Raw genomic sequence first — 14,842 nt, 5'->3', positions numbered from 1 at the left:
GAAAGCTGTGGGTGCCCCTGGATTCCTGGAAGTGTCCAAGACCAGGCTGGATGTGGCTTGGAGCACCCCGGGACAGTGGGAGGTGTCCCTGCCCATGGCAGGGGGTGGCACTGGATGGGATTTATGGTCCCTTCTAACCCAAAACATTCTGCGGTTCTAAAGTCTAAAACATGCCATGATTACTTTTGTTTTCTTTGTTTAGTGTTTCTGTTCCCCAAAGCTGAAAAAGAGCCCTTTCCTGAGCTGGACACACCCAGCATCCCCCCAGCACGAGGGCTCTTTGCCCTGCACACCTCGGCTGAACTCTTTGTGCTGCAATAATCCACCCTGGAAACGCTTTCATAGTGTTTCATATTTAGCAACAACTGATCACTGTTGATTCCGGAGGTGACTTCGAGGGACAGTGACCACACCTCGCCGTGACCCCTCGCTGTTCCGAAGCCTCCACCTCTTTCCAGTAATGTTTTGCCTCCTAGTGGAGAGCCCCGGCTCAGAAAAGCATTATTAAAACCAGCCAGGGCTGTTTTCCTGTTTGCAAAGGTTGAGGCTGTTAAAATTGGAGGGTAAAATTCACTGTGTAGAGAAATTGAATTCACAGGTTTTATTCTCTGAGCTGTGAAACAAACACTGGTTTTATTCCACCGCTCATCTTTAGAAGCCCAAACCATTCCAGGCCAGGTTAAATAAGATGTTTGCTGAGGGCAAACAAACAGCTCCAGACACCCACAGTCATTACACAGCAGCCTCACTCCCAGCACACCTCGATCCAAGACACCAGTCCTTCCCTTTACAACAGCCAATTCCATGGGAAAGGGCAAAAGGAGACACCTTTTATTCAATAAAAGGAGTGTTTGACGTGAGCCAGGATGTTTTACACCTCTACAGCCCGAGGGGAAGAACAGAAGAGCAGCACACAGGAAATTGCTTCCCAGCTCTGCTGTGCCTAACAAGATGACAATAAAAATCTCTATTAAAATACTGGTATTCCATCATCCACAGCCCCTCTCCAGGAGGGGAAAAACCACAGGTTTCTGCTTGTTAGCACTACCTGAACTTTTCCCAATCAGGCTGATGATAAAAGGATCTGTAGTTAAGCAATAAATGCTCCTGTCCTGCCTGAACAGAGCAGTAAGGGAGCAGGTGCTGCTGCACATCCAGCGTGCTTTCTGGGCAGCAGCCACATCCTAGCAGGGAAGGGACAAAGGACTTGAGGCACAGGGCTCTTGTGGACCTTGGCATTGTGTCAGCTGGACAAACACCTCACCCTGAACAGTAACTGGTGACAGGAGTGACACTGCAGTTGTCACATTGCAGATACAAACCACCTAAGTGGTGGTTGGTGGCATTTCAGTACCATCAGTGGCTTCAGGACAAGAGTGCAGGGAAGAGAACACCTTTCCTGTGTTTAGTCTGGCATTCAGGGACTGGAAATTGCGGATTTGCACTGGTTTTACTGGGCACTGAGGAGGCTGCGTGACTGAGCAGCTGAAGGCAGTGAGCAGCACTGTCCTGCCTGGGACAGGATCGGGGACCCCGTGCCCCAGGCACAGGGAAGAGACCACTCATTCAAAAATACCTGCAAATGCAGAAAAGGGGAGGGGCAGGAAAGAGCATAAAAAGCATCCTGACAAAGTGTATTCTCTGCATACTTTTATTAATAAAATATACGATTTACAGCATGTATCAGTGGACAGTGTGCTTAGAGAATTCTGTAATGGATAGCGTGACAGCACAGGCGGGAGCTGGGTTTGGTGAGGACAAGTTAAACCTCAGATGACAGCTCAAGGATCACCATTACCAACAAACCCAAACCCTTTCCCAAGGCAAGCTTTAACCCATCCCAGCAGGCCCAGCTGTGGTCCCAGAGGAAGCTGTACTGGAGTATTGCTCTAGGTGACTGCACCCGTCACTCTGTGCCGCCTTCACGTGCTCAGCTCCGGGTGGGGCTGTGCTAAGCACCTTTAGTGCATCCCTGGGGCTCAGGGTGGCACAGGAACAGCAGCCTCAATGCCATGGCCCTCATCTTCCTAATCCAGGATCGTTAAACCTACACCTTCACAAAACATGATTTTACCAGCTCCACAGCAAAAGCATCTCATCACCTCTGTGCCCTCACGATAAGATAAAGAATAAACCTTGGCCCTGGAAACAGCTGTACACGTGATTAATGTTACTCAACGAGTTGTTTCCTGAATTGTGGGCAAGTCTGGTTGCTGGAGTAAAATTAGTCACATGCTACTAAGTAGGAGTAGGGCCCACTCGTTTATTCACCCACTGGAAAACAGCTGCTGTCCCTAGGGCAGTTCATTTGTTTTACAAGGCTAACAGGTGAAAAAAAAAAGGTAAAATCCTTACAAAGGCTCATGGTCAGGCATGCATGGTACAAGACAAATACTGTATTGAAGAGAACCAGATTAATAAATACTAGAATTTTTACATTTTCAAACCACTGCACAAGGACTTAAAAGAAATTAAAGAGTGATTGCAATAGTAGTCTTGTTAACAACCTCTAACCCAGCCAAAATTTTACAGCAGAAACAGTATCTCAGTTGATCGAATCATAACGTCATTTTAATAACTACCTCTAAGCCACAGAAATAATTACATCTAGGTAACTCAAAAGTGAAAATTCTCCCAGTCAAGGTAAGTTCACTATGACTTCAAACTTCACTGAACATTTCCGTGAAGGAAGAGCAAAACCTAAAAGCACATTTAGCAGAAGTATCTGGAAGTAAAAACTCATGAGCCTTATAAAGCATCAATATCTAGTTCATCTTTGGATAAGCCTTATGTGCTGAAGAGTTGAAATCTCTCACATCACTATGAACACTTATTTCATGCAGCTTCTGTACTCTACGTGTTTGGCTCCTTGCACCTGTGAACGTTTCTGTAAGTGCAGGAACTTCGCAAAGCCAAAAGCCAGAAGAAAACACTTGCATGGTTAAAACCACATTTCCAGTTGTTAGCAATAAATACAGAAGATAGAGCAGCAGAATGCAGTGCAGTCATTAGCTATGGAACCATGGTGCTGCTACTACAGAACACCACACAAGAGCTCAGACAACTTCTCACAAAGCCACAGGGGACTTGGTGCTCTAAACAAGGCATTAAAGGTATTTTATCCTAAAACAAGGCATTGAAGAAACCAGAACAAAACTAAACATTAAGACATCAGTCCCATAAAATGGAATTTAAAACCTGAAGATTCTATTCCTGTTCTGATTAAAGCAACAGGTTAAAAAGAGGAGCATTCAAAGACATGGGAATGGGAAGTGACTGCTCAGATCAAAACCTGACAGCAGTTGTGGTGCCGAGATGGAAGTGGTCACACACTGGCTGGTGCTCAGGTTACTCAGGAGTGAATGCAGGTACCTGTGAAATCCCTCCCTCTCTTCATTCCCATGAAAAATAATTAATACTGGTTAAAATCATTACAAAAAACATCATTTTATTTTCATGCATCTAAGGTAAAACACAGAGTATTTGTATAAAGAGGTAGATTAAAAAAAAAGAAAACAGATTCTCCATTCTTTGTCACTTTTATTCAGTAGTTTGTTTTTTTCCTTATTTTCTCTTTTTTTTTGGTGCCAGACATGGCAAGGAGTGATTACAGTCAACTGTTTATTAAAACATTTGTTGCAACACAGACCCCCTTTACCACTGACCCCAAACGGACCCATTTTATGTGCTTTATTTTCTTTTTTTTTTTTTCCATACACCACCACCAAGGCAAGGTGGAGGGGGACGAAGGGGGAAGGGGGAGTCCAGGAGGCCAGAAGGAGGAGGAATGCTACAAGCCACAGCAAGAATGAGCTGTATTTAATAAAAAAGGGGGCCACGAATGATACAGTAATGAGGTTACACAATTAAATCCCATAGCATGATTGAAGGCTTTCCCTGTGTCTGACGTCATCACAATGGAAGGCATAAAAAGTGGAGTAAACCGATGTTGAGACAGTCCAGTCTAGTCCATTAGGCAAGATGGTGCAAGTAGTCATTTAAATTAAAAAGTGCCCTATCCTCACCTAAATGGCTAGCAGGCATGGAGACAACAGAGCCACAGAGCCTTCTCCATGGAGCTATAAAAGTGTGTTGTCATATGGCACATTTTTAAACACTGGAAAGGGGTGCCATAATGGACCTCTCACTCGCTTTCGTTACAGGTACAAATGCTAGATTCAACTATTTCAACTATGCAGGAAGTGACTCTTCAGTTAGGAATGCCAACCCTAATTCATCTTGTCTTGAAATATATACAAGTTGTTTGTGGTAGCTACGGCGATGATGTTCTCCTTGGGGTGCCAGGCTGTGTGCAGGATCTTCTTGTTGAAGTCTAAGCTGTCAACACTGATCTCGTCCTTCTTCCTCTTGCCACTGGCACACACCTTGCGTGGCTTCAGCACCGTGCGGGGTTTGTTGTTCTCCCGGGATGCCTCCAAGGTGATGTCTCGCTTCGTGTTTCTGTCAAACATCCTGAAGAAGTTGTTGTAAGATCCTGTCATGACAATGCTGCACAGAGGGGGAAGGAAGAAAGAGGTCAGTTGGGAATTCCTTCTCCTTTTCACAAGCCGGAGGGTCCCGACTCAGATCACACAAATGGAAAGGAGGTGGCCTCACCCACACCTGCTGCAGCTAAAGGGAAGCAGGGACTGCAGTGTTTTATAGTTTTAAAACCCTCCAAAAATACCCTTTTTCCTTCCCTGGGTCCTTTGAGGTATTTTGTTATCCAAGAACCTTGAATGTCATTATTTAATTTGCTTTTCACACACACACACACACACAGAAGAGATCCAACAAACCCCAAACACATTGGATTTTTAGCCATGTGATTTTAGTGACACACAAATTGTGTGAACTTAGGTACTGAGCAGCACATCTAGTTTGTGAAAATCCCTTATAGCTCCTGGTTCTGCATCAGCTGTTCAGAATCTGCATCAGCAGCAAGAAAAATACGTTTACAAGTTTCTCTGTCCTTCCATTGCCTCAAAAAATATTTGAGCAGACAGGTGCCAAATTAAAAAAAAAAATAAAAAAGCACCATGTCTGACAGTACTGACAGGGAACCAATGAGCTGCTTTAGATGCAGCAAATAAGCAGTTAATGACATGATTAGCACAGAAGCAAGAGCTGTCCTAAGTGGTGTTATTGGCAGGTCACTACCATGGCAAATCACTGTAAAAAGGAACATTCCTGGAAGGTTTTCCCACGGGTTCCCCAACAGGTCTGGTGCAGATTCCTACAGAGCTAACAATGTACATGGTAAAGTCTACTGAAGCACTACAGTGTTGTCCCAAACCAGATATATGAGGTCCGCTGCCCATTTTAAGAATAATTTGGAAAGATCTGAAGTGCATAGGGAGAATTCCACTTGCCTGTCAGATCCATTCCAACAGCATTCGAACTTGTCAAAAATGCAATCGTTCTCATACAGCGAGCAGAGTTTACTTCTGAGGTATTCATGCACCTGGAAAAGAGGGATCAGAGAAACTGAGTGAGCACTGGACTCACACACCTGTGTAACAGCCTTCCCAGACTGTTCCAAAAGCAAGGAAGTACCTGAGACTGCTCAAAAGAGCTCTTTCTTATAAAGAAAACAGCAATTTTCAGTGGCAGCTAAAAACATTTTATGAAAAGGATGTGTTTCACCTTCCATTTTCTTTGGGAAATAACAGAGAACATAAAGACAGCTGAAGACTTGCCATGACTCTCACGGCTGGAGATCACCTCTCCACCTCCCACATTCCCACTGGGTAAGAGGGAGGCTTTTTCAGCCCCAAACACAGATTTGGATTCTGCCACCACCCTGCAAATACCAAAATCCTTCAGCAGGAGTATGGAATCCCCAAACCTCAGGGATACTCTGCCTGAATCTACACACAAAACTGTAACTGCCACGTCAAGACCATCAGTAAGACTCGGCCTCTGTCCAGATTTTGTAACTTCCAGCCCACATGATTCATTTTCACCCAATACCTGGTATGTTTCCACAGGTCTATTTTCCATATTTAAATCCCAGATCTTCACTGACAGATAATCTCTAGTCATCATATACCGACCACTATGGCTAAATTTGACATCAGATATGGAAGAGATGATTTCAGAGAAAAATGATCTGTTGCTAGGATCTTCTGGTTCTTCAAACACTGCAGGAAAATAAGACAGGCATTTCAAGAGGTAAGTTTGTGTCTCTTTGATACAAGATACAACTGAATTACTTTAACATTTTTTCAATAAACTTTCCACCTTGGGCTACTCTGTGTTATATAAAATAACTTTCAAGGAGAAACACTTGTAATATAGTTGCCATACTCTTATTGTTGTAGCAACCCAAGGTCAGCCTCTTAATAAATGTCTTATTTGCTAATATGTGAAGTCTTGATTCACACATGCAAGATTTCCAGCATCAAGTACAGACCTAATGGCCTTTAACCACCTGAAATTTGCAAAAAGCCATTTCTGGTGTCTAAACAGAAGCTGCTACTCATTTTCTTCACTATTTTTACTCCAAGAAACCATAAATATAATTTTAAGATTTATTTAGATTTTAGGCTTTAGCTCTGTTCAGTGCACTACAGGAATCCTATACAAATCCACACACACAATTCAGTGTTTGATATAATCTAACAGCAAATGTCCTCTGGCACAGGGAGGCACTAAACTGCAGCACTCACACTTTGAATGTCTGTCACAGAGGGCTGATGCCCTCATGTCACACAAGCGAATGGTGCCTTTACTGCTGCTGTAGACAAATGTGCTGCAGCTGTTGGGGTGGAACTCTGCAGCTGTGATCACCTCTGTCAGCTCCTCCATGTTGGCAGGCTTGATATCTACAATATCTGCAGCAGCTCGTTAAGGAATTGCCTCCAGTGAAACCCAAGGTATTTTTCAGTTCTAGATGCTTTCAGAAATGCTGCTTCTGGCTTGTGGGACCAGGCACAACGCAGGTAAGAGTTAAAATCAAGCCACACAATTTGTCTACAAGGCAAGGTGGTAACATCCCATTCCATATTGATTTCAAGATAATTCTTACAGCTGCAAAAACCTGCTTCAGTTTTGCCCACTCCAGCAGTAATTAATTCTATCCTACAAATTATCTCCCAAGTTTTTCACATAGACCTTTATTTTGCTTAAATTCTAATTATACTGCTACATTATAAAATGTTATTTTATATTAAAAACTTGACATAGCTGTGGCTGCTCCATCCCTGAAAGTGTCCAAGGCCAGGTTGGAGCAACCTGGGATAGTGGAAGATGTCCTGCCCACCTGGATGAGCTTTTATGTCCCTTCCAACCCAAACCATTCCTTCTCCAGAAGTAAAAGCTCTTACAATTACTAGGGAGGAATAATCAGGATTGACAGAGATTAATTCTCTGTATATATACTAAACACTTCCCATGAAAGGAAATAAAATCCAACCGTTTTCCTTTTCCAGTCCCACAGAACACTGGCAAAAGGATACTAAAACTTCTGTCTGTGATTTCTAGGTGCCACAGGTTGATCCGCAGGTCGTCTGCAGACAGGTACGTTTCGTAGTCACTATTGATGGAGATGGAATTGATGTGATACGTGTGGGCATTGGCAAATATCCTTCGTGGGCTGGCTTCCACCATGAGGTCCATGGGCCTGAACACTGGCACCTACACAACACACACAGCAGGGTGAGAGTGAGATCCAAAGCTAACTCAGACATCAGCACTTCAACATGCTGAGCTGGGTGAAGTATCTTAAAAGTCAGTACTTCTGCCAAGTGGCATCACAGAAAAGATGATGATGTGATGGGGCAGTTCCTCCCTGAGCCATGGGCTGGGAGAGGAGAAATGAGCTGATTGTGAGCTACTCACCCGTAGTGTTGTAACTGTAGTAGGATCCCTATACCGTCCATCCTCCTCCTTTAAATTATAACCCTCAGGTCTTTTGTCCCTTTCACTGATTTTCCATAACTTTATTGTTTTATCTGCAACGAAACAGCCCCAGTTTAAAATAAGAGCTGTGGAGAGACACCAGTCATCACTGCTGATGCCTTCAAACAAGACAAGGCCACCCACGTGCACCAAAAAAGACAAAAATGTTGCTTAGGGAAAACAAGACAAGATAAAAAGCATTAAAAAAACCTCCTCCACAGTTTGTTCTTTTTATAAGAGTTACAGCAAGTTTCAGTTAGGACAGGAATTGCTATGAATGATTGATGTAAGCTCTGACACAGGAACTCACACATGTGAAGGTCTCTGGGCTATAAAGCAACGAAATCCCAAGTACACTACCCTGTGCTGGGGACACCTGTGCCCAGGGAAGCCACCAGAGGCACATCCCCAGATCCCTGCAGTTAAACCATGCTTGATTCCAGCTTTTTGGAGAGGATTAGACCAAATCCTAATAGCAAACCTACATAATAACATGTTATGGTGCAAAATAAAGTCATAACTTACCATTTGTAGACAATAAAAACTGAGCAGCATTTTTCTGGGGTAACCACCTAATTTTGTTGATCTTCTCTTCAATTTCTAAACTTTTCAAGTAGTCAAACTCTGGTTCATGGCTTTGAAAGGTACTGTAAACATTGTATTCTCCCCTGCTGTGAGACTGGGTTTTGTTCTAAAAAGAGAATTAAATGATCAAGACATGTATACAATGTACACTGGGGTACAACCTGCTTGATTTTCGTGAGCCTGTCAACCAAATGAGATGAGAATCATCTCTTTTGCAAGAAATTTATTGAAGTTTCTACTATTTCAGCTAAGAAAACATCAGAGAAGAAACAGTTTATGCAGCAGCTTAAGTTTGCAGAAACTCCCCTCAGAACGTGAATAACATCTCTAGCAAGTTTTCACATTAATGCTGAGCAGCTGAACAAACTAGTATTTTGCCTAAATATTTAAAAAAAATTAAAAAAAATCTTCTTTCACCTTTAATTTTTCTACCTTTGCTGTTTAAAGGGAATATTCCTTCCCCTACTACACAGACACACATATGGCAAATCTATTCTGTGAGTACGTTCAGCTTTCCAGGCACACTATGGAAATCCCACATGGCACCTCTAAATTTATACCAGCAGCTCCACTATTCTGGTTTATAAACTCCAAGCTCCCTAAGAGCTTCTGAACTGCTTAAGCAGCTTTTTCTTCCTCATTCTAGAAGGGAAAAAAGCTCATCACCTCTGCTGAATACAGCTCTGGCATTAGAGTCACCCCTGTGGTTACCTGTCCAGGTGGAAATGTTTGCAAAACTGAAAAACTTGCACATTTCCTCCTTCCAAAAGCTGTGTCTTAGGCACCAAAATATTGCACTGCATGGGCTGAACCTTGAATTTCATCCACTGGGTGCAGAAAAATGGATCCATTTCTGATGTAGTGCTCCCCACATTTACCTGAAGTGGTTTCAAGGTGAATTTTGTGATTTATTCCTGTCCCACCCACTCCAGAGATTGCACCATCAGATGCCTTTGCTGTGATAGGCTCCTGGCTGGGGACTTTGCTCCTTCCTTCTCTGGTGTCTCATGTCCATGGGCTCATTTCATCCCTCAGTACCTCACCAAAACACACCTGATACAACCCTTGATGGCCCACATTTGTCACATTCCTTGCATCATTTTCTCGTGCTTCATACCCTGAGAGCTGGCAGGAATTCTTACACTTTAAAACAAGCTTGGCGGGGGGGGGGGGGGAGGAAGGGAGAAAAATGCTTAGAAATCACATTTGGCACCAGAATTCTGTACCACACCTCTCCCTCACACTGCTTTTCCCACCCTGGAGAACGGAAGGGACTTTGTTCTAAGCCTCAGTCATAACTAACAAGTGAAGCTGGGTCACTGCATGGAACAGCTTGGAAGGGAAATCTATTGTGCTGTAGGAAATGCCTTCGGAAATTCAGGGAACTTTCCTTCAATCCCAGACTTATCATAATGACGGAGGCTTAAATATTCTGTGTGTATATTCTAGTAAAATTCTACAGGACCAGAATAATATATAAACCCAGTAATATGTGAAATCCATCCTTGGGATAAAATCAAAACTTAAACTCTCAGTCTCATGGTGCTCAAAGGAAAAAGAAAATTCCAAACAAGGAGAGGTGTTGGCCCAAGTGCCTAATGTTAAATTCCAATTTAGGTAACTGCACTGTGCCTACGCAAATTCCTCCTCAGTTTCTGGGAGATGCAGTATTCACTTCCTGCCTGGCACTGAGCTGATGTCACCGGCTGCCACATTCCAGCCCGGAGGTGGCAGCAGTTTGGCAGTGGGTGAAGCCACACAGGTTTACACAGCTCTTCACACAGCCCTTGTCAGCGTTTCTCTTCCTGCAGGCGTGGTCTGCAAAGCACTCCAGTGCAGTGTGGCAGAAGGAGGCACAGAAATCCAAATAAAACACTTGTATTTTATACACTTTCACATATAAAACCTGCTCTAGACAGTTGTTTGTTGGAACAACTAACTACCAGTGCATCAGGGAATTAACTCCCTAAACACAAATCACTCCCTAAACACAGAGAAGCCAAAAAATGCCAAAAAAAATTCTTTGGAATTTCATCTGACAACCCAGGTGATTCTTCCTACCCCTGGATCCCAGCTCCTAAAGATGTGAGCTGTGGGTTATGCACCAAAAACCAAGGAGTCATTTAAACACAGCTCACCTAAGAGCAGGCAAGGAACTGCTGCAGCTTTAAGCTACATTAGAGGATTCTTAAAAGGATCAAGTTACAACTCAAGAATTAAAAAATAATAAAGAAATGAAAAGAAAACAATAAAAAGCCACAAAATACCTCACGAGCTGGTGCCAGACAGCCCCACTAGATGTCCCCACTGACCAAGGGGAGCTGCTGGCACAGGGACCGTGCCTCACTCACAGACCAGCCCCCCGCTCTGGGAACCAGGAATTCCCGAGCTTTGGGAGTTTTACAATGGAAATGGAAGGAAGGACTAAAAAACGAAAAGTGACATTTCTAGGCAGTGAGGTGACATCTCCCTGAAATACATTCTAACCACAGCCTCACTGTGAGCCTAACTGCAGCTCAGTTGCCCACTCTGACATAGGGGTAGGGTAGAGCCTAAAGACTGAAAAACAAGGATAAAAGGAACCTCTGCTACAAGAATTATGTGGTTTTACCCGATTAATACCAGAGTGGAAAAGGACATCTGAGGTCACAGTCACACACTTGCTTAAGGGCAACTTTTAATAACCCCAGCTACAGTGAAATCTGAAATCATCATCACAGCCAGGAAGAGTCACTGTAAAAGAACCGACTTCAGCTCCCTCAAGGGTCTTTCATGTCCTACCCCTTTTTGATTTTCAATTTCAACATTCTTTAGACCACAGCTAAAGAGTGTTTAAAATAATTTCTACTGGTGTCACAAAGTTCTCATTAAATTCAGTATCGTAATCACTTATCACACACGCATGCACTTTGTGTAAAGGGTTCTACAAAACCATGCTCCTTGTCTTTTAAAAGGGAATGAATAGGAACAGAGAGAACATGTAATAGTGTAATTATGCAGCACTCACCTCCTGCTCCTGCTGAAAGATGACAACTCTCCCTCCCTTGTCTCCTGTTGCTAACAACTCTCCAGAATGGTTAAATTCTACTGTAGAAATTATATCCGCTGCAGAACAACAAAAATAAACCCCACAGATTAGTCATTCTTCTAAATACCAAGTGGCCAAGAAAGCCATGATAAACTCTGCCCCCCCCCCCCCAAAAATAAAAAAATCCCAAAACAAGAAAAAAACCCTCCAAAACAACCAAACAAAAAAACAAACATACTTTAGTTAAAGGACATCTGTAAAATGCAAGTAGAAGTTTCTTCCAAAAAATAACAGTAATTTTTTAAGCTATACATTTGAGAAGCAGTTATAGATCACCGTGCCAGAGCTACAAGCTCGGTGTTGTGCATTACTTTGTTCTTAAAGGTTTAATATCATCAACTTCTTAGAACTGATTTTTCTACTCTGACTCTACTTCAGATAGTATAGATTGTACCTTCACAGAGAAACTGTGTACCTTTATTTTCCCAATTTTTCCTAATGGATGATTTAGACACAATCATTATCCATATGATCTTGTTTTTCTAAGGACTCAGGACACATTTGACAACTTAAAGGCAAAAGGTATCAGGGGAGAAAAGTTCAGACATCAGTGTCTAAGGAATGCAAGGAATAAACAGCTGCAGAAAATTAGGCAAAAACCTCAACAGCCTCCAAAAAACCTGAGTATCTCTTCTGGATGAGGAATGTTTACATTATCACAAGTGTTTTTATAGGGAGTGCTAAAATTAAATTGTGAATACACACTGAAAAGAATAGTAATCCCTAGTATCAAACTGAGCTGGTCATACAGCAGAAAGGACAAATTACAATTTAAGCTCAAGCCCACCCATTCACATTTCCAAAGGTATAAATGCTCCTTTGACTCCCAAATAGTTGAATATCAAAAGCCAAACCATTCCTGGAACACCAAACTGCAACACAACTCTATAAATCTAATTTTCTGCAGAAGAAACTACCTCAGAGTTTTACATCACAAGTCTTGAGGCCATTTCACTCGCATGCCAGTCAGCTGTAGATAAACAGTATTTTCTCTGGGATGGTTTCTTTATTCTCCATTGCATTCATAACATTTTAGAGTTAAAAAAGATCAATACCTGCTTGATTTAGAGCTAAACACCAGCTCCACTGAGTTTTTATTATACAGCACAAACTGCCCTAGAGATCCCCCCACCAGCCTCCCTGCCATGCTCACCCAGCACTGCCCAAACTGGCTGGAATGCCTCAAAACAGAGTTAAGGACAGAAATACAACCTCAGCCTGTACCTCACTGAACCAGGATCCAGATCACACAGAGAAAAACTTTAATTCCAGTGCACATCATTTTTAACCCCCACAAGGCAGCAGTTACTTCAGCCAGTCATTCTTGTACTTGTGAACAAGATTAGGTGATTTATCTCACATCTGTAAGGCTTAAGATGAAAACCACTGAGCTGCAGATATGGTATTTAATAGGTACCTTTCCCAGGTGAACGGGGCATAGAGATAACAAACAATTCATCGAAGTGCAGAAAGAGGGAAGTGCAAACCAAGCAGTCAAATTTTGACTTTTCCACACAATACAAAGCACATTGTTGTACTCCTCCAATAGGAAAACACCTTAATAAGTCATCAATTAATTGAAGAAAAACACACTAACATCTCTCAGCAGTGAGAAGTACACAGAATACTTACTATTGTGAAAAACACAGACTTAACACTACAAGCTCTGATGGTCAGTACAGTAAATGATCAGCAGATCCAATGTGTCCATATACGTGGAAAGAGAAGAGCAAAGAAAAAATTGCCTTAGAAATCTCATACATTCATCTAAGAACAGATGGATAAATTCACCAAAGTACTTATTCGGTGAAAGTCACTGGAAATTTTAGAACAGGCAGCAACGACAGCCAGAAAAACCTTTCATTAAGGATAAAAATCTCTCTTTTCCTAGGTCTGGTGATGATATATGTTGTATTTACTAATAATACAAATCTCATAGATAGCAGAAAGACAACCACTTTTTTGTGACATTCTTGCTTTCTGCATTTATTTTTATTTTCAGGAGAATCCAAGCTTTCCTCCAGTGATCTCCAAGCTGATACAGATCCTGCTTTACCACAGACTCAGGTGCACAAACAAACTTTCAGCACCCACATCCCACACCTCCAAGCAGTCCAGCAGGCTCAGGCAGCAGTTACAAGGTACAGAAAACTCTCCAGCGCCTGACACCGTGCAGACCATTCCAAGTACTTGGATCAGTTTTAAATTAAAACCAAATAACTGTTGTGTTCATTAGCAGCAATTGCAATGGAAAGATACTAATTTGTTTTAAAACTCAAGATACACCAATAAATCCAATGTGCCTTCCACAGTGTAATCTTGGATTGTTCCCTTTCCATGGGCAAAACAAAATATGCTAAAAATGTGTCAGAAAAAAGTGATTTTTGCTTAAGTAATTCCAAACCAGGGCCGAGATGCAGATATTACAAAGAAATCTGTACTGGAGAGAAAACAAGCAGTTGTACATTCAAACCCAGTAACTCCCTGTTTGGAATTCCACATTCCCACACCTTGGTCAAAGGAAGAGCCAGACATCAGGGCACTGGTGCTGACCTGAGTGGATTTAAAGGTGCTGGAGAACTGACAGGGGAAGCATTTCATCCTCCCCAGTGCCCGGATTCGCTTATGGATTCTCATCTGTGTTAACACCCTGAACATGTCAGAAACATGTATCCATCTGATCCTGCTTTATTCCAATAGTAATTGTAATTCCCTGATGATTTCAGCCCTTCAGCACAACAGAGCATCCCCAGCCTGTGCTGTTTTCCCCCCTGTCCCTAGGTGAGAGCCTGCAAACACAGAGCTGCTCCCGCTGGGAAATGATCGCTTCCCAGCACCAGGAGCACTCCAGGGCAATATTTAGAGGAGAAGCAGGTGTGTAGTGCCCTACTGCCACCACACCGATGGCTGCTGGAAATAGGATGCAGTTCAGTGCCCTCTTCTTCTTGCACAGCGTCAGAGAGAAATAACCACTGACCCCTTATCTGATACCCAAACCCCTCCTAGGCCATAGCGTTATCTGCTTTCACACAGTACCCTGGAGATCAGATTTGTGTTCTCCTCCCCTCAAGCATTTCAGGACATCTCTGACACCAAGATACAGTGTGACATTGCCAGTGCTGAGGGTTTCAAACACTACAGGGCAGCATCAATCACATGAGATGAAGACATGATTATGACAAAAATCAGGACAGCAAGGTACACCTTCATTCCTGCAGGGCACCTGCAATACCTGTACCAAGTGAACCAGGTTTCTGCTTCTTGCAT

General features: G+C 42.7%; 1 protein-coding gene across 2 annotated transcripts in view; it reads right to left on the bottom strand.

Annotated features, from left to right (window-relative positions):
- Positions 1-3,427: 3,427 nt before the first annotated feature.
- Positions 3,428-14,842, bottom strand: part of PPP2R2A (protein phosphatase 2 regulatory subunit Balpha) — a 36,198-nt gene continuing 24,783 nt past the window's right edge. For both annotated transcript variants that reach the window (XM_039564280.1, XM_010408274.3), the window contains exons 3-10: positions 11,495-11,592; positions 8,428-8,593; positions 7,843-7,955; positions 7,461-7,638; positions 6,672-6,836; positions 5,974-6,143; positions 5,373-5,464; positions 3,428-4,509 (exon numbers count right to left, since the gene is read on the bottom strand). In XM_039564280.1, coding sequence (XP_039420214.1) covers positions 4,230-4,509; positions 5,373-5,464; positions 5,974-6,143; positions 6,672-6,836; positions 7,461-7,638; positions 7,843-7,955; positions 8,428-8,593; positions 11,495-11,592 — 1,262 coding nt within the window. In that variant the 3' untranslated portion in view covers positions 3,428-4,229. The remainder of the gene's footprint in view (positions 4,510-5,372; positions 5,465-5,973; positions 6,144-6,671; positions 6,837-7,460; positions 7,639-7,842; positions 7,956-8,427; positions 8,594-11,494; positions 11,593-14,842) is intronic.

This window comes from Corvus cornix, chromosome 22 (genome assembly GCF_000738735.6).
Source record: "Corvus cornix cornix isolate S_Up_H32 chromosome 22, ASM73873v5, whole genome shotgun sequence".
Classification (NCBI taxonomy): domain Eukaryota; kingdom Metazoa; phylum Chordata; class Aves; order Passeriformes; family Corvidae; genus Corvus; species Corvus cornix.
Note: the sequence above shows the minus strand (reverse complement) of the source record. Positions and strands in the feature narration are given on the sequence as shown.